We start from the raw sequence: 20044 nt of genomic DNA on the forward strand, positions 1-20044 counted from the left end.
AAACAATACTATAATTTGTAGTAATTGTAATAATTGAAAGCAACAGCCGAGTCGTGGATTAGTCTCGTTTTTCAGCTGGGAAGCTAATGCAGTTCTTTAGTTAATATGTACTGAGGTTTAGGGAAAGAAGATTGATTTTGATGTCACATCCTGATACTTTTGTGGGGGCGGGAGTTGGGGAGAGGAGTTGAGAAATGTCAGTTCAATTTGTGTTGTAAGTTTCATATAGCCACCCTATACAGAGGTATAAAAACTCTAAAAATTTAAAGGGCAGAAGATAAGGGAGGATTTTGCAGAAGGATTTAGCTAACACTTTTTAGCACTGACATATTGCCAGAGGAGGATTCCACTAACACTTTTACGATTGAGGAAAACATGTCAGATTTAAATGAGAAAGTGTTGGAATAATGCTGTAATTTTAAATCCTGAAGCTATTAATGCTGACACCAAAGTAAAGGGAATATCTGAGATGTTTCATTATATGTATTTATCTTGATGCTTCTTTATAAAATGATGTGCTGCAGATTAAAAAAAAGGCTTTTTATTTCAAAATTCAAATCTCAGCACAAATCGTTATTAAAGTGACTTTTAGAGTAACTTGAAAGTTTTTTTTATTCAATTCTTGCAATACGCTTCTGCTGATTTGGCTAGGTGGGAGATGTTTTTACCATCAAGAATTTCTATCTTCTTTATTAAAAAGAAAAGAATACTTTCATTGTTTTTCACTGAATGCCAGCAAGCCATGCTAAAAAGATAGGTTAGCCAAAATATTTAATCTCCCAAAAGCTGGGGTATGAATCCTGCTACTGCGAACAGCTTGTAGATATAAGCTGCAACACAATTAAGGCAACGTTTGTTGCAAATTACATTTAGCATGACCAGGAACTCAAACAGTGCTCCATACATTATAGTTAGATCTTTGAATTGTTTATAATAGACAAGTTCTGGTACTCATGTATGATAACCTTTATTATGGTAGTTATGAGGAAAAAGAATAGTTTTTTTAAGATACTGAAGTCAAAAATATAAGAGGAATCTTGTTACAGTGCATGGTTATGGGTGGCTTTTAATTTTGTGCAACCACCTTTTTAGAAACAATAGAAGCAGACGATAATCCTGTTTATGCTAAATGACTCTTTTTTTAATCTCTTTTTCAGTATGTGCTTGAAAACATGTTCATCTGTGGCACACCATTGTTAGAGTCTGTGGGTCTGAATGAGCCAGCTGTGATAGAATTGCGGAATACCATCTGTACTTGCATCCGCAAAGCACTGATCCCCCTTCAAGCTTATGCCAAGAATTATGAAAAGTACTTAGAACTGAATAATCGTGATATCCACAGCCTCTTAAAGTAAGCAGCATTCACATGCAAGAGCAGGAGCTAAAAACTGAAAGGGTAGATTGATACACAACTTTACTTTCAGTAGAATTAAAGGGCAAAAAAAAAAAAAAAAAGCAAGTAGCTTTCTAAAACATATTGGCTTGGATCCTAAGTTCTTGCTCCAATTACTTTTTCATCCATTTCCTGTCCATCTGCAGGTTCCCACCATGTTCTCCATCATTCCCACAGGTCCCCCCCAATTCTCAGGAGCAGGTGTTTGGCACTGAGAGGAGGGAGTTAGGAAACCTCTGTTTCATGAATACTGTGCAGTTGACTGAAAGGAGTATAGATTCTACTTTTAATATTAGGAACTATATCAAGTTGATTATATTTTCTTTAGCATTAGAATGGTGACTGATTGATTTTTTTTATGCAGATGAGGGGTGTGAGTCACATTTTTCAATTTATTTTTACCTTTCCCAAAACAGTAGATATTTTAAGGCTTTTTCCCATTGAAAAATTATATGTGACCATAAATGCATACTGAATAAGAAGCCACAATTGCTGGTCTTGAATAAATAGTGTAGGCAGCCTTGACTCCTAGAGGAAAAACTGAATATAAATGTAATGAATAGATAAAGGAAGAACTATTTTTGAGAGATCAGTACACATGTGAAGCATTTATTTATTTATTTATTTAAAATATCATTCATGTATTATCCTTTTCAATGTTCACTTAAATCTTTAATTGTCTAAAAATTATCTGTAAAAACCCTTCATAACACTTTTGAATTTTTCATGGCTAGCTTTTTTTTTTTCAGCCAAAATGCTGAAGAAAAGGATTTTTCTCCTGGTATATTAGCCAAAATGGAATTATCTTGCTACATAAAAATTGTTTAAAACTCAATCATTAAAATCTTATAATGATATATTCATCTTTGTATCCTCTTATATAACAATTAATTTTCTTCTTTTTCTTTCCTTCAGCTAAAAAACTAATGTTTCTGTATGATTTTTCTTCTTACCCTTCATCCCTATGTCCATTTTTTAAAATAAATGCTAACTATCGTTATCAAGAAATTGAGCTTTAAAACACTGTTTGCAAAGCACATGTTGCTTCTCATTATCTTTCTTTCAACTTTCTGCCTCAAACACTTATTTTTTGATTTATTTGCCTATTTGCCTTTTATGTTTTAGATAACTGTTTTTGCAAGATAACTATTTCCTACTGTGTACAAAGTTGAATTTTTTAAATTATTTTCTTAATCAAGACTTTCCACTTGATCACAACTTCCTAAGTGGAACTACAGATTAGCTCTGCATGTATTGCCATATTATATAAACAGATTGAATCTCCTCATGTTTAAATTTGCTTCTGGGTGTCTGGAAGCTTGCTTGCTTATTTATTGTTTATTTTTAAATAACAATATTTTTATTCTGCCATTTTTATTACAACAATGCAGGGAGATCTACATAACAGAGAATATAAAGCTAACATTCTTCACATAACATAAAAATTTCAGATGCAGCCAGGGGGTTCTCTCCACATCAAAAGTCAATTTGACCAGGATGGCTTTCACTGATTTGTAAAATGAAAGCAAGATGAGGATTCCTCACAATTAGGGGGGCTCTGTGGTGTAGTGGTTAGAGTGCAGTACTGCAAGCTACTTCTGCTGTAGCCAGCTGCCTGCAATTTGGCAGTTCAAATCCCACCAGGCTCCAGGTTGACTGAGCCTTCTATCCTTCCGAGGTGGGTAAAATGGGGACCCGAATTGTTGGGGGCAATATGCTGACTCTGTAAACTGCTTAGAGAAGACTGTAAAGCACTTTAAAGCAGTATATAACTCTAAGTGCTATTGCTATTGCTATATTCCAAAATATGGGAATCCACAGTGAGAATGCATGCCTCCAACTTCCTTCCATAGAAGGAGACAATCCTGCAAATTCATAAGAGATAAGCCATACTGGATATCCTTCACAAATGAAAATTAGCACCATGAATAGGCCTATGTAGATCTAAATCTTTAATCAGTGTGGAACCCTACTTTTAACAGTAAGGTTAAAAGGCAAAAAGGCCTAGAGCTGAAAGTACAGTCTTTCTAGTGTATTAGGAACTGAAACATATAGTTTACTTCAAATATCTATTACAGAGTTAAATATGATTCGGTTTGATCAGATTAATACTATTGCATTAAACTAATGTTGATACATACTGGACAAAGTGTATATGACTATCTGGTTCCTAAGGTAGGAGTGGAGATTTTGATCCTGTGAGACATATCAGGTCCTGAGGGAAGACTCTGGGGACTGTACATTTAGCAGTTGTTTAAATTGAAAGTGATTCTTTTTCTTGCATGATTCTGTTTAGTCACACCACTGCCCCCATATATGCAGGGGTGGGTTTCTACTGGTTCTGTCCACCTCTGTAGAACCGGTAGCTCTGAAAAGCAGCAGATATAGAACCGGTTCTATGCCTGCTGCTGTTCTGGCCCAACCGCCTGCCCGGGCTCTTACCTGATCTTTATTTCCTGATTTTTCAACTTCAGCTGCTGAATGAGGCACAGCTGCAGTTCGAAAAGCAAGAAAAGAGGGCTGTTTCAAAGGCTGCTTCTCTGCAGGCAGCTGCTGATGACGATTTACAGGTGCGTGGCTCGCAGCCTGCAGGGAAGCTCATAAATCCTGAACTGGTAGTTAACCCTGTCGTATCCCACCCCTGCATATATGCCTACTTACATTCACATATACACACTCTCTACCTTTCTTAGAAATGGGCTGATTTTCTTCCTTTCTCCTTAGAGGAAAAGGAAAGTAATGAGGTTCCCCTTCCTTCCTTTTAGCAAAGAAGCTAGAAAACATGGCATTTCTGCTGTCATTCAAAGAGCAAATACAGCAATCAGCCTTTCCTCCCAGTAATGGAGGACTAAATGGTTGAGTTTTAATCCTGTTTGCTGTTTTTTGTGTGCTGTTGATATTTGATGGCAGAAGACTCCGGGGACACCCAGAATCAGGTTTTCTGGGGAGTTTGATTACTGTCAGACTAGTTTCCTGACCCGCCATTTTTTTCAGAGGAGATATGTTCCTGAATATGGATTGTTACCTTTTATTCTGATGGAAATTCTAGGAGTTGTTAACCAGGTTGGAGAAAATGATTATATACAAATGTAAATATTTAAAAGTTTTGTGAAGCAGCATTCCTACCATAGCTGTATTATTTGGTTTGGTTGTTTGTTTGCTGTAAATTTATTTCTGCATATTTCTAGAGAATATGAGATCAGTTGCCCTTCTGCTCCAGAAGTGAGAGAAATAGTAAACAAGCATTTGGCAGAAAAAGAGTTATTGGATAATAGTTTGCCAAGCTTCATGGTCATTGGTCCTTTTCACCTCAGCGTTGAAGGTGTAAGGCAGAGCCTGTCCAAGAAATGCAAAGCTTTGGCAACTTCAATGCTGGACATATTGGCCAAGAATTTACATCGTCAAGTAGAAGATGTGAGTTTTATAGTTGGTACACTGAATCTAGAGGAGTAACCAAATGATTTTATAATTATTTCTGGAAATGTACAATTATTTTACTAGAGATGGCTTATTGACATGTGAAACCCAGTATTATTATCATAAATTGTGAAGAATGATTATCATTTTCAAACTTGCATTTCCTTTGACTTTCTTTACAATATCTCAGTGAAGACACATGACATAATCAGACAACTTCTGTTTACAGCTCATGTCATTGCTTATCGCTTGTGCAGAGGACAATGGGGAGAAAAAACAGAGCATAATGATGTTAATTAAATGTTGTCTTGGAGATATAGAAAAGACTTGTGAGATTAGTGATCTGGGCAGGAGTGGGTGGTCTATATAAAGTGTAGTTTAGTCTCAATTTCAGATACCTGACCTCGCCTTTTTGATGCAGTTGATTGAACTCTTTGTTTCAGACTTCGCGCTGACAGTTATTATATCATTTTGCAGATCTGTGATGCTTTCAAGGCCATCAGCCGAAAAATTTATGAAAAACCAAACAGCATTGAAGAACTAGCTGAGCTGCGGGAATGGATGAAAGGAATCCCAGAGAAATTGAAATCGCAGGAGGTGAACAGTATTCAGGGAGATGGGATCAAACAATCGGAATGTCATGTGTAATAGGTGGAACTTAGATTTATATGTAAGCTGTTTTTAATCCAGGAATGTGCACTATTGGAACAATATGTCTTAAGTGTTCTTTTTTAAAAAAAAATAAAAAATAAAGCTTTTTAAACATAGGGGCTCCTTGGTGGCACAGTGGTTAGAATGCAGTACTGCATGTTAATTCTGCTGACTGCCAGAAGTTCGACAGTTGGATTCTCACCTGCTCAAGGTTGACTCAGCTTCCATCCTTCCAAGGTTGGTTAAAATGAGGATCCAGATTTTGGGGGCAATATCCTGGCTGTAAACTGCTTAGAGATAGCTGTAAAGCACTGTGAAGCAGTATATAAGTCTAAGTGCTATTGCTATTGCTATTTTATCCTGCCTTTTTTCCATATACAACAAAGTGGCAAACTTAGCAATACTCCTTCCTTCACCTATTTTCCCCACAACATAACAATGTCTCTGTAAGGTGTTGGAGGTGTGTGAGAGGATGACTTGCCAAAAGTCCATCAGACTATTTTTTATACCTAAGGTAAGATTAGAACTCACTTAATAAGAATGACAAAAGAAAATACAAACTAAATTCAGAAACAGGGGAAAGAAGAAGAAATAAACCGTGTACAGAAAAAAGGAAAGAATTTTTTTTTAAAAAAAAGTAGGTTCCAATCTTCATCATAAGTACAAATGAACTTAATTTCAAATGAATCAACTTTGTACTCTTTTGCTTCTAACAGTCATAATCTTCAGTTCATTCAGATGCTGTTGTAAGAATTGATCTTTCTTTGATTTTTCTTTTTCTCATCTCAAATATTTCTTCAAGGTTTTAACCAATTTCTTTTGTAATCCAATAAAAAGTCCTTATCCAGTCAATCTCTTTGCTTATCAGCTCTATTTCCACTTCAGTTGTTTTCTCTGTCTTATAGTCCTTTTTTATTTTCCAGTATTACTGTAAATTATTTATATTCTCAGGTTTCTGTATCAGTTAAAATTTGTTTCATCTCTTTATATTCTAAGATATTTTCTTTTACATCATTAATTTCTTATTTAATATCTTTTGGACAAGCTATTCATATAAGCAATGCTATAATTAAGCTGCTATTTTTGACCCATTCCTCAAAAAATTCCTGAATGATTTGAAATGTAAAAGCATTTTCTATAATTTTGCAAGCACTGCTACTGACTAAAGACAAGAGCCAGGATATCACTTTTTAAAATTTTTCCTTTCTGCCTGGAATCTTTAGTCCTCTCTGATTTTCAGTTTCTTAAATCATAAATCTCAAATTTATTTTTCACCAGGATAGACTAAACAAATTGGTTCCCATGAAGTGCTGTTTATTTATATAATCATTTCCAAACTTTTATAGCAGAAGTCCTAATTCATTACTCCAAGTATCTCTGGACCCTTAATTCATTTATAATGTTCTTGAACCAGATTGTTATTTGGCTTTTTACCAATTTCTTTCTTTCTTTTTTTAAATTTGCTTACAGATAATTTTTAATTTATTATAGAATGAAGGTAAACTCACCAGGTGGCTTTTCACTTGTAGTATTTAAGATTTCTAATATCTTTAAGGTAGTTGAGTAGGTCCTTTACAAAATGATTACAAGTGAATGTCCTTTAAAACAGAGGTCTCCAACCTTGGCAACTTTAAGACTTGTGGACTTCAACTCCCAGAATTCTCCAGCCAGCTCTGCTGGCTGGAGAATTCTGGGAGTTGAAGTCCACAAGTCTTAAAGTTGCCAAGGTTGGAGACCTCTGCTTTAAAAGGTTCCTCTGCAGTTGAGACTATTATAGTTCTCTTCATCTCCCAGCCCTCAAACCTGCTTGTGAGCAGCAGCCTTCAGGATCACATGCAGGCAATTTCATATTATCTTCTTATGCAAGAAGATTCCATGGGACTGATCTACTACTATCCTTTGGTCATAGCTGCAGTCATTGTCTTCGTTTATTCAGAGATATCTTAGCTCTTCATTCCTCACCTGGAAGTTCCAATATGTATAAATTATGTTGAAGGAGTAGTGATTGAGTATGCAAACATTTATTTTTGTCAGACCAAATGGGAGCATCTTACTTAACTAATAAATAAAGGTATTTCCAAGTTCCTGATTTTGTATTCTGTACTTAGGGAGCTGATGCAGATTTTTAAGAAACTGCAGCTATAACATATTCTGGAAAACATATTTATACCTTTATATAAAAAAGACACATTTCAAGCTTCTGCACATCACTATGTATAAACAGAGCAGTAGCGCTCTTGGATTCAAACAAAAGATGTAGATATCTGGGGACAGAAGTGCTATGGCAGTAGAAATATCTGTTGGTGTATAAACTGCATTGAACTGTTGCTGCAAAATGATTTGTTCAATTCTTTATTTAGATCGTGAACATCACTATATAAATTGACAGAGCACTATCAGTATCAGTGTTTATACTTTATTTATTAAAACCCTGCTTTTGTATTCTGGCAAATATTCAAGGTGGATAACAAAATACTAAAAAAACCAAGAGTGTAAAAACTTAAACAAATAAATTAACACTACAATTAATACTAACATCATGGAACAGAAGAACAGAATTTTTATAGATTTTCCGAAACACCTAGAGATTAGGAGCCAAACACAGTATCTGAAGGAGTATGTTCCATAACATGTGAAGCAACAGAAGAGAAGGCCTTTCCCATGTGCCAGAAACTCATGATTGCAGAGATATCTTCCAGTGGGTTTTCATTAAAATCTTAACAATGTGCAAGGTTATAAATAAGTAAGATACTGTGTTAGAAAGTCAGGCCTTATACCTTTTAGATGTTTAAAAATCAGAACTAGCTCTGCTAAGCGATTAACAGCCAGAGCAGACCTTTTAGTATAGGCATCATATGTTATCTCTATCTGCATCAGTTATTAGCTTAGCTACTTCGGTTTGTGCCAGTTGCAATTTCTGACACTTCTCAAGGGAAGGATAGCCCAATGTAGAACATGTTACAGTAATCAAAACAGCATGTGACAAGGCACAAATCCAATTGGTTCAGAGATAATTACAGTTAGTGCCCCAGATATAATTATACAAATGTGCTCCTGGCCATAGTCACCACCTGTAAATCTAGTAGCAGCTGATATAATCAAAGGACACCCAGACTGTGAACTCTAATTATATTGATTCTCGGGTTATTAAAAATGCTAAAAAGCATGTAGGGTTGGCAATAACAGTATTTTGCAGTTGCCAATAGGATCTAGCAGGCTTTAAGAATCATCTATAGCACAGGTGTCAAACTCACCATGTCATGTTGCCATCACATGGCATTTTGTGACGTTTTTTTTCCATTCATGGGGTGGGCGTGGCCTGCGTGTGATGCATCTGGCCCATGGACCACCAGTTTGACACCCTGCTATAGTCTTAAACTTCCTAAAGTTTCCTAAAGTAACACTTCAGAGGTTTTCAGATCCTGCTATGTTTGTTGTGTTACTGTAGCCTAACAACCAAGCAATAGAATTATTTCCTCTTTCTTCATCCTTGTATCTGAATCTCACCATATTAAATTTTGTTCCATAATGGAAGGAAATGTTGATCATGGAAATAACGTCTGCCTCTGTTTTTGTTTTTCTTTCTATATGTATCATCCTGTAGGAATTGATAAGCAGTGTTATGGAAGAATATGAAGTCATGGAGGAATTTCTTTACAGTTTGACTCAAGATGACTTCAATGACAAGTGAGCATAAGTCATTTCCCCTGGAGTCAGAGCAAGACCTTTGGCCTGGGTTATTATATTTTGTGCCTCAGGGCTTTATTTACACATCAGAAGGTTTCATCAAATCTCTTCAGGCAGGCAGAAAAGATAACTGCTGCACTACCTTATTCAAATGCAGAAGCTGTGATGATGTGAGTCTTCAGCCTGGAATTGAAGCAATCTTGTAGTTTCTGACCTTTTTAAAAAAAAAATAAGGTCTTTATTTTACATTGCATCTCATGAAAGACCAATGAATTTAGTGACTGTAAAGTGTGAGATTGTTAGGCTGCTTATGTCTATGTATATAGATGTAGTAGAGCATTCATAAGAATTTATTGATTGCTCAAAAATGTCTGTCCTTGCCAACATTTCATTGCAACTATATGCTACAAACTAGATGCAGAAAGTAAAACATTTGGTCCCAGCCTGTACAATGTATTCTCTTTTCCATAGCATTTAAAGTTGATAAGAAAACATATAAATATTACATATGATGTGAGTTGAAATACCCTGAACATAATTTGATGTTATTTTTAACTTATTAAGAATTTGAATAGCACGTTTGATTTGCAACATATGGTAATTTATCTATTACTATTTCAGTGATCAGGCTCAAAAATATCTTCTGATGAAGTGGGTCATTCTAATATTTCCTATTTTATAGGCTGAGAACTAACATAGCTATTCTGTCTTCTGTTTCACTGGAGCTTCTTTTCCTGAATTATAGCATGGTTTGCCATGTGACATAGCCAAAGCTATTTTATTTAATATATATCCTGTGCTTAGGTGGGATTGTATGCATGATGAAACTGTGATATGAAGGGGTTTGTGGGATTATTATTTTTCTTTTCATTCCCAGATACTGCCTGTATTTAGCTGTAAGAAGTGCATTAGCACTTTCTTATAATACCCCAAGAGACATTCATTTACTTACAGGTGGGCTGCAAGTAACTGGCCTCAGAAGATCAGTACACAAATTGAATTAATAAGGCAACAGCATGTTGAAGATGAGGAAAGATTCCATAAAATTCAGCTGATGGATCAAAACAATTTCTTGGAACGTTTAGATGGCCTTCAGGTACTAATCCCTGATTGCAGATTTCTCTGCATGCTCATTCTCTCATTCTCATTAAACAAACATATATGGGTATACAAGCAAGCTTGATACATGAAATTGTGTATTAACCACATTTGTCAAAACAATTGTTCCTATTTAATTCATGCACTATCCGGGTTTACACAGCCCTATATGTTTTGAATCCTGCAATAAATGTTCTTTGGCATGTAGACTTTTAATATAAAATATAAGTTTTTTCGTATAAAAAGGATATGCTTCCATGATTTTGCTTAGGCTATACATTTGCTCTTGTCCTGAAGGTATTTATATGTCAAATCCTATTTGGAGATTATTTTGCATATGTTTGAAATGGTGTTACTTTGAATATTTTGCAAATATTGCTTTTAATTCATGCTGTTATCAACTTGCTAAAATTCAGGTATACAGCCTGTAGCCTAAGTACCATATGCACCAAACACCTCTTTTTCAAATTTTGTTACGTACCTGTAACAAACCTATAATGCTACTCCTCTGAATATGAATATTATATTGTATATGTGTGTGTATTTATGTGTGGAAGAGTATGCAACCAAGAGAACAAAGGGGAGAGGGATTGTACATACACCTTTTGATTTATTCTCCACCCAAAAATCAAGTGAAATGTGATCAGATGGGGATCATTTTAAGAATATGTGTGTCTGTGTTGATTACAAGTTTAAAAGTTTAAAAAAAATGCCCCAATCCATTTTTAAAAATCTATTTATTTGGTTGCGTCCCCTTTTGCAATGCAACCCTGATATGCTATTCCAAGACTGGTTGCTAATCACTCCTCAGAAATACATTGGAATTGTAACCAAAAGGCAACACACAATTGAAATGTTGGAGAAAATTCATGAACCTATTTTCCAGTCAAAATACTTGTCTGAAGGATTCTCTCTTCTTATATATTATACCTGCTTTGTTTCCCAGATTGCAGTGGCTGGATTTTCTGCACACATGGATATTGGCCGGGCCCATGAGATAGCCAATGAAGCCAGAAGAATCCGGAAGCAATTGAAAGAGTCCCAGCAGTTGGCATTGCTTTACAATAACCGGGAGCGTATTTTCGGCATGCATGTAACAAATGTGAGTGTCCAGCATTTTTTTCCATTCATCATGCTTTATATTTCTCTGTGAGCTGATGACAACAGCAAAAACTTCCCATTATCTCATCACCAGTATTTCATTACAACTACATTTCTGTCTGTATTTTCTGAGCAGGTTGTCTTAAAATTCTTCCCTGTGATCTAACTAAAGTGTTTTTCTCCTGTCTGTGAGCAGCAAAAAAAGTAAACAGGCATATATTTTACTGTCTCCGCTGCCCTTTCTAGTTGCCTCTGTTCTGTCTATGAGCTGGAAAATGTATCCTCAATTCATGTGCTGGGAACACTGCTCTTCCCCCATATTGTCAGCATCACCAGCCAGTGGGAAAATCATGTGCCAATCACATCACCTGAAGGTTTAGTCATCTGTCAGAATTTATCCTATTCTTCACTTGCCACTTCGCCCAGCCTAGGGACCAGCTGCTGAGGCTGGGAGAGGTAGTAGGTGAAGGGGAGCGAAGGCTGTTTAGCCACCAGATCTCTGACCCAGTCCCTGGCTCAGAAACTGATCAGTCTGAATAGCTAGCTGACAACCAGAGTCAGAAGTGACAGTTAACAGGAGGGTTATAATAGTTGTCTCTACTGCTTCACCAGGAACCCTCCACCACCATTTCCCACCCCCCAGCAGAAGCTATTAGGGCAGCTTTTGAATACATGCACCCTAGATAACAGCTGAGCGTTTCTCTCCTCACCCCTCTTGCTCTCTCTGCTGGGGAGTGAAGTGGCAGAGAAAGCCAGCTCTTTCTCTTCAGCTTCACTTAACTCTCCACTGCTTCCTATGATCAGCTGCTATTCAGACTCATCCATTTGTCCAAGCTAGCATTAAACTGGAGAGAGCTCTGTTTGGGGGGGGGAAAACACTGCCCCAAATTGAATAATGTTGGAGGGCTATGTCCAGGGATCGCTTTTGCTGCCAATATTGTGTAAAAATTAGTTATTGACTAAAGTCTGGAGAAATTCAGTTACAGGTTTTATTACTGAAGTCTAATAAGCAAAGGACCTGGTTAAAAGTAGTTCAGCTAGCATTATTTTGGTCATTTAACTTTTACTGTACCAATAGTATCACTTAATGCATCATCTTCCATATTCATGTGACAAATATAGAATTGAATTGTCTTTTTAAAAATAAATGTACGTATACTGTTTGCTTTTATTTTATTAAAATATTCATTTTTGTAAAGTTTTTCTTGTTTTACTCTTAAATTTTCCTTTGTAAATTTATAAACATAAAGAATTATTTATTGTTATAAATCTCTCTCAGACTTGCCCCTTTTTCAGGTTTGCCCCTTATTTTTTCCCAGCAAAATATGGACACCATAGTTTACAACCATTTCTCAATTTCCCATTTTTAACCAATTTAAGAAATTGCAAAAGTCAGGTGAAATAAGTGCCTAGCAGAGGAAAGACAGATATTTGAATTCATATTTGTATCTATGAATGAATGAATGAATGAATCAATCAATCAATCAATGAAAACTGAGAATTAAAAATACAGCAGAAATTATTTCAAACTGTGCCAGACAGAATTCACATTCAGAACAGGCTCATGTAATTTCCAGGTCCAGTCCCTGGGGAATGAAGTCTTCAAAGCTTTTCTATAGGACAGCAGGGCCAAGTCAGTCTGAATTTCAGGGAACATTGTTCTATAGATAGATACTGCAAGAGAAAAGGCATGTCTCCTGAAAGCCAACACTTATGGGACCCGGAGCATGCCAATCCTATAGTATCAGATCTGGTTGGACAAGCAGAGATAATTAAAAACAGTCCTTCAGATATCTAGGCCCTGTATTGTGAAGGGCTTTATGGGTGACAATTAGTAACTTGCATGCACCCAGAAATTGATTGGTAACCAGTATATCTCATGTACTGATGATAATGGGTATACTGTGGTGTGCAAATAACCACAGCATTGCTCAATTCCGGACTAGCTATAGCTTTTCAACTATCTGCATAGATAGCTTCATGTTAGGTTTCATTGCTGCAGACCAAATGCAAGCTAACTAAAACATGAGTGATTGTGGTATGGTCTCCCAATTCAGAAATTGGTGCAGTTAGTGAACAGTATATGTAAAAGGCCTCCTGGCCATGTTTACCACCAATTCTTTATGCATAACTCAAGAGTCTATGAAGACCTTCACATTGCACAACATTTCAGTCTGTGAAATTGAAATCCCATCCAAAACTACTGATGAGATGTTTCTGGTATGCTCAAAGTTCACGGTCACTAGGCTTAACTAGGGTTCAATCTGAAATTGTCTTCATCCAGATTTCCACAGCTTCTGGCTATTAAAGCAACATCACTTAATTGGTCTGGATGCCAACAGATAGCTTTATGCAAGAGATCCCTGTAGATGTGATATAGGGTTATATGGGAGAACGTTGAGATACTCCACAAAACAAGAGCCTAGGGCTAGACCTCTCATCTATCAACTTCAACTGGAACCAGCCATGGAAAGAAGAGGGAAAAATAGTATAATACTGTGCCTCCCATTCCTAACCCTTTGAGCCAGTAAACCATAATCAATGGTGCTGATGATCTTAAGACATTGTAGCAATCATGCAGTAGGTAATCCTGGTCCCACCACAGGATTTCCACAAGTGTAACCAATGCTATCTTAGTATTATATCCAGGTCTGACACCCCATCTAGAAAAAGTTCAGATTAAACATTAATATAATTTGGCTGAAAAATATGGTTAATATAATATAAAATGTGAGCAAGTAAATTCCTGATTGATATCCCCCACAGGACTATCCAGACAGCTGCTTTAATATTCTTCCTTCAGTTTATGAGCTGACACAAAATTAGCACAATTTGCTCTGAACCATCAGACAAAGCACTATTCTATCTCAATAATGAGGCCAACCAGTGGCACCATTTTTACACATTAGCTATAATGGGGAACAAATTAAAAATAGCAATTGGTGAATTTCCTATAGTAAAAAAACCACCATTAACTCCTGTCCTTGGCAAGGGATGTGGCTGGAACAAGAGGCATGTTTTGACTGATGACTATATCCACTAATTTAATCTTCTGGCAAATCTGATGCTGAGGATCCATAGAGTTTCAGTGTTTGTCAGGACCTGATCTGCCTCTTATTTTACACGGAAGTCACCTATTCTGCAGATAATCCTCAGATTCTCACATAAAATTCTGGCTCTCTTTTTATGTTTATTCTCTATCTTTCTGCCTCATTTAGTCTTTCTGTCTCACTTGTATCTCTAGCTCTGTGTAAAAACAAAGCAACAGGGGGTTGTTGAGCAACACTGGCTGGTGGACTCCCCACTTCTCCTGCTCCCCAGCCCTTGCACTGTATCTCATCCTCTCTGTCACTCCTTCTACTAGATTGGCTATCAAAAACAGGAGCACTCTTCACAGGGAACACATTTGGGAAGATTTGCCAACTGTCAAGTGGCTTTAGGGCTCCTTCCATGTTTATTTATACTAGCATAGGGGGAGCAAATAAGTATACAACATGACTGCCTGTTGACTTTTTTTAGAAGATACTTTCCACAAACACAAGCTATCGGCAATTCATTTTTGTTTGTTTGTTTGTTTGTTTCTTGCTTGTTTTTGCTTCCCTCAGTATGATAAGTTGTCCAGGATGGTCAAAGACTTTCAGCCCTTCTATGATCTCTGGACCACAGCATCAGACTGGCTTCGCTGGGCAGACAGCTGGATGAACGATCCTCTGTCTGCAATCGATGCAGAGCAGTTGGAGAAGAATGTCAATGAGTCCTTTAAAACAATGCACAAATGTGTAAAACATTTCAAGGATATTCCAGGTAAAATGCTAGGCCTTGAACCAATTATGCGTTATTTTGATGAGGGATGAAATTAAAAATCTGGACTTCTTTAGCAAGTGTTCGTCTGTTTATCCTTATACAAACTCACTGTAAGCCTGCTCAATGGAAAACGAGTTTCAGAAGATTCGGGAAAAATAATGAGTATAAAAAAGACTTAGAAAATGCTTCCCTCTGCACCCTTTCAGAAATTATACAAATGTATCAGAATTATAAACTTTCTCGGAAATGATCTTGATGGTAGCTGTATATTTAAATTATAATATATTCTGCACTGGAGGATTGTGGGGGGTTTTGCCTTTTAATGTGTTCTGTTTTAAGCAGTGGATTCTGTTTGAAATGCAGGGAATCAGTTTAACAGAAAAATAATATGAAGGAATGTATATGTAAACAGGTGAATCATTAAAAATCAAGAAGGTTAAAAATACAGTTGTATAACGAAGTAAAATGTTCGCTTTTCCTGTACTGAAAGAATCTCATCTCATGAAAGCACTGGTAGCTTATTACATTTCTACTGCAAGAGCAGCCAGAGGCTATGCAGCAGACTATTCAAAACAATTTTAAAATATTGCCCCTTTGATGCAGGCCTTTCTCACAATTATAACTTTAAAGAAAACATCTATAGGAAAAATTAATCTTTAATCAGAAATGCAAAGAAATAACACCTGCTAGGACAAAATGAAGATTTCCCTTCAGTTAATGTAATGCTACGTTTGTCAGTGATCTTTCCCTGATTCTTTTCTCTAAACAATGCTCTGATTTACTCTATCCTGATGTCTTTTGATGGTTATTTTTTCTGTCTTATGAAAAGCATGCCAGGATGTGGCTGTGGAAATCCGTGGCAAAATTGAGGAATTCCGGCCTTATATACCTCTGATTCAAGGGCTGCGCAATCCTGGCATGCGCAACCGCCATTGGGACATGCTTTCAGAGGAGATAAAAATCAACGTGAAGCCCAAAGCCAACTTGACATTTGCCCGCTGTCTGGAGATGAAGCTCCAGGATCACATTGAGATTATAGCCAAAATAGCTGAAATTGCAGGAAAGGAATACTCAATTGAGAATGTGAGAATGCCATTCAATTTCTTTTTCCCTGTAGCCTTCCTTTATGTTCCAACATGTTATCTAATAGCTGAATTGTTTTCTTCTTACTTCTTATTCAGAGAATTTTAAAAATTTTATACAATGTGCTGCTGAAAAATCTGTAACCCAAACACTGGCAGTCTCTCTGAGAAGAATGTATTAAAACAGATAGATCTTCTTCAATATATTAATTAGCAATCATTTCTTAAATTGGCATGAGGTATAAAGAATGTTGGATGGCTTAAACTAGGATGAAATTCACTGGGAATCTTATATATTTGCATGTCATTCATTAAGTTTTCTAAGAATAAAATTTGAGATAGAAAATAATAATTTCCATTTTCTTTTTTTCCTTCTTTTCTGTTTAGTAAAGCTCAGCCTTTTATCAGTGCCATTGTACTCTGTTAACATTTGTCCATTTGCCATTTTTAAAGCAAACTATGTTCAGTGATGTTCAAAATATTATTTCACATTTCCTAGGCTTTGGATAAAATGGAGCGTGAATGGGAATCTATCCTCTTCAATGTAGCTCCGTACAAAGAAACTGAAACATTTATTCTGAAGAGTCCTGATGAAGCCTCTCAGCTTCTTGATGATCATATTGTTATGACACAAAGCATGTCCTTTTCGCCTTTCAAAAAGCCATTTGAGGAAAGGATCAACACATGGGAAAATAAGCTGAAGCTGACCCAGGTACACACTTTCAAGTTGCTTTTTGTGCTCAGAAGAGGGATTATATTTAACACAAATTCTTAACTCAAAATAATTCTGAAGATAGTAACTTGTTACATAGGCCCCAGTGCATTCTCAGATCAATTCATGTTGACATCTTTGTGTATAGATTTTAACTTTTACTTACTCTGTAGCAGAGGTGCTATTCAGCCGGTTCGCACCTACTTGGGCGAACCGGTAGCAAGAATTTGGCATGGATCGCCGAACCGGTAGCAACATCTACCTGGCCATGCCCCCAACCCGGTCGCCTGGTTTCCGCTCACTCGCTTGCCCCGCCCACCCGATGCTCGCTGCCCCAGTTTAAAGGAGGACTGCTCCCCCGCCCTAGCCATGCATTTTCAAGCAGCCACTTGAAAACACATGACTGTGGGTGGAGCAGCGGTCTGTTAACCTGCAAAACTGTTCCAAGGCTGGATTCTTCATGGACACTAGAAGTATCGCTTCCCCTTGTGAGTAAAGTGCCTGGACCGAGAGGGAAAGAACACTGGGGGAGGGTGGGGGGAAATCCAGCCATAGGGAAGTTTGCAGGAGCTGCAAATGCAAGTCCGTTTACCTGCAGAACTTCTCCAATGCTGGATTCACTTTCCCTTGTGAGTAAGGTGCCTGGAGTGAGAGGGAATGAAGGCTGACAGGGGTGTGTGTGTGTGAAAGAGAGAGAGAGAGAGAGAGAGAGAGAGAAGAAAGAAAGAAAGAAAGAAAACAAGAAAGAGGAAGGGAGAGAAAGAGGAAGAAAGAGAAAGAAAGAGAGAGAGAGAGAGAGAGAAAGAAAGAAAAGAAAGAAAGAAAGAAAGAAAGAAAGAAAGAAAGAAAGAAAGAAAGAAAGAAAGGGAAGGAAGGAAGGAAGGAAGGAAGGAAGGAAGGAAGAAGAAAGAAAGAAAGAAAGAAAGAAAGAAAGAAAGAAAGAAAGAAAGAAAGAAAGAAAGAAAGAAAGAAAGAAAGAAAGAGAAATAGGGAGAGAGAGAGTGTGTGTGGTGTGTGTGTGAGAGAGAGAGAGAAAGAAAGGGAGAGAAAGACAGAAAGAGACAAAGAAAGAGAAAGAAAGAAAAAGAAATAGGAAGAAAGGGAGAGAGAAAGACAGAGAAAACTCTGTGCTATTATTTTTAATTGTTCCATTATTTATTATGTGTTAATATTTTACACTGTCCCTACGCTTAGAGTGATTCTACTGCCTTTCTTTTGCCCAGGGCTACCACATATTTTTCAGGGTTTACATGCATTCAATGTCTATAGTCCAGAGTATAAATACATGTGTGTTTAACAGAGTTGAAAGGGAGTTTGGAGGTCTTCTAGTCCAAGCCCCTGCTCAGGCAGGAAAACTGAGGATGCCAAACTTTGAGTAGAGGTTCTGGGAAAGGTGTCAGAATAACACTTAGAAGGGACTTTTGGGGGAAGCCTATACCATTTCAGAGAAATGGCTGTCCAGTCTTTAAAAAATTTCCAGTGATTGATCACCCAGAACTTCTGGGGACAAGCAAGTCCACTGGTTAATTGTTCTCATTGTCAGAAAGTTTCTCCTTAGTTTTAGGTTGCTTCTCTCTTTGTTCAGTTTCCATCCATTGCTTCTTGTTTGCCTCCTGGTGCTTTGGAAAATACACCCCCCTTTCCTTCTGGCAGCACCTTAAAAGCCTGTTGCCTATTGCACTGTTGGGCAAAGCATGTGAGCCATTTTCTCCTTTCAGTGGTCCATGAAAGTACATCTATTGATAATGAAGTCAAAAAAAAGATGAACAACATTTTTACAGAACTATAAATAAGTTGAGGCTGGGTGTGACAAGGAATGGTTGGGAAGGGAGGGGCCAGGTGAGGCAGCCCTCGACGTGAGTGACATTAAGTTGGCCACACCCACTCAGTCACATGACCACCAAGCCACGCCCACCAAATAAGCCCTGAATAAATAAGCACACCAGAACAACTAGACACAAGAACAGTTTTTTCACGAAAGCCATCACTCTGCTGAACAAATAATTCCCTCAACACTGTTCAACTATTTACAAAGTGTACACTACTATTACTGTTAATCTTCTCACCACTCCTTATCACCCATCCCCTCCCACTTGACTGTTTCCTAGTATGATTTGATTGTTGATTGTACCCTATGACTATCATTAAGTGTCGTACGTTATGATTCTTCATTCTTGATGAATGTATCTTTTCTTTATGTATACTGAGAGTATTTACACCAAGACAATTCCTTGTGTGTCCAATCACACTTGGCCAATAAAGTATTCTATTCTATTCTATTCTATTCTATTCTATTCTATTCTATTCTATTCTATTCTATTCTATTCTAAGCCCACAGAACCGGTAGTAAAAAAATTTGAATCCCACCACTGCTCTTTAGATTAAGTGAATGGTTATTATTCCCCCTATACAAAGTTATTATTTTCTTATGCATTATTCCCTTATAGCAACTATAAGGGGATTAGTTTAAGAAGGGTTTTTTTTCCAGAATTGTGATCAAAAGAGTACCAAAAGGTAATGAGCTAAATTTGGGGAGTCCAGTGAGGCCATGAAATCCAGAAACAGGCAAGAGAATGGGTGCACAGATCACAATTTTGTTCTTCTTAACACAGTTGAAAAATAAATGTATGTAAAAAATAGCTCATTACAAACTTATTGATTTTGTTGTTCAGTCACAAATTACATCCAATTCTTTGCGTCTCCATGAACTATAGCTTGCCAGGCCCCTTGTCCTTCTCCCAGAGTTTGCCCAAAATCATATTCATTGCGTCAATGACACTATCTAACCATCTCACCCTCTGCACATTCTCCTTCTGCCTTCAATACTTATTGATTTAGAGAAAGCATATGTTAAATCAGCTTAAAAACATGGAATGTTTTGCAAAATAGGAAGTAGATTGGATGCCGAATGTGATAATACTAATGTATGATGCCAGCAAAGAATGGATGAGAATAAATAGAATACTTAGCAAACGTGTTAACACTGAATGGAAAATAAAGCAAAGTTGTATGGTGAGATCTTGATGGTTTAATGTGTTTAGGGATAAACGTGTCAGTTGAGGACATAGATGTCCATGAACTTGGAGACAACTTCATATT

General features: G+C 37.0%; 1 protein-coding gene across 1 annotated transcript in view; it reads left to right on the forward strand.

The window, feature by feature from the left end:
• The window catches only part of DNAH1 (dynein axonemal heavy chain 1), a 225215-nt gene that overhangs the window by 92556 nt on the left and 112615 nt on the right, over positions 1-20044 (forward strand). The window contains exons 13-21 of the mRNA XM_087954929.1: positions 1158-1351; positions 4582-4807; positions 5288-5407; positions 9066-9148; positions 10103-10244; positions 11193-11348; positions 14953-15151; positions 15981-16234; positions 16733-16945. Coding sequence (XP_087811055.1) covers positions 1158-1351; positions 4582-4807; positions 5288-5407; positions 9066-9148; positions 10103-10244; positions 11193-11348; positions 14953-15151; positions 15981-16234; positions 16733-16945 — 1587 coding nt within the window. The remainder of the gene's footprint in view (positions 1-1157; positions 1352-4581; positions 4808-5287; positions 5408-9065; positions 9149-10102; positions 10245-11192; positions 11349-14952; positions 15152-15980; positions 16235-16732; positions 16946-20044) is intronic.

Source organism: Notechis scutatus, chromosome 2, assembly GCF_049901735.1.
Source record: "Notechis scutatus isolate UNSWTSFEM ecotype Mainland chromosome 2, rNotScu1.2, whole genome shotgun sequence".
Lineage (NCBI taxonomy): Eukaryota > Metazoa > Chordata > Lepidosauria > Squamata > Elapidae > Notechis > Notechis scutatus.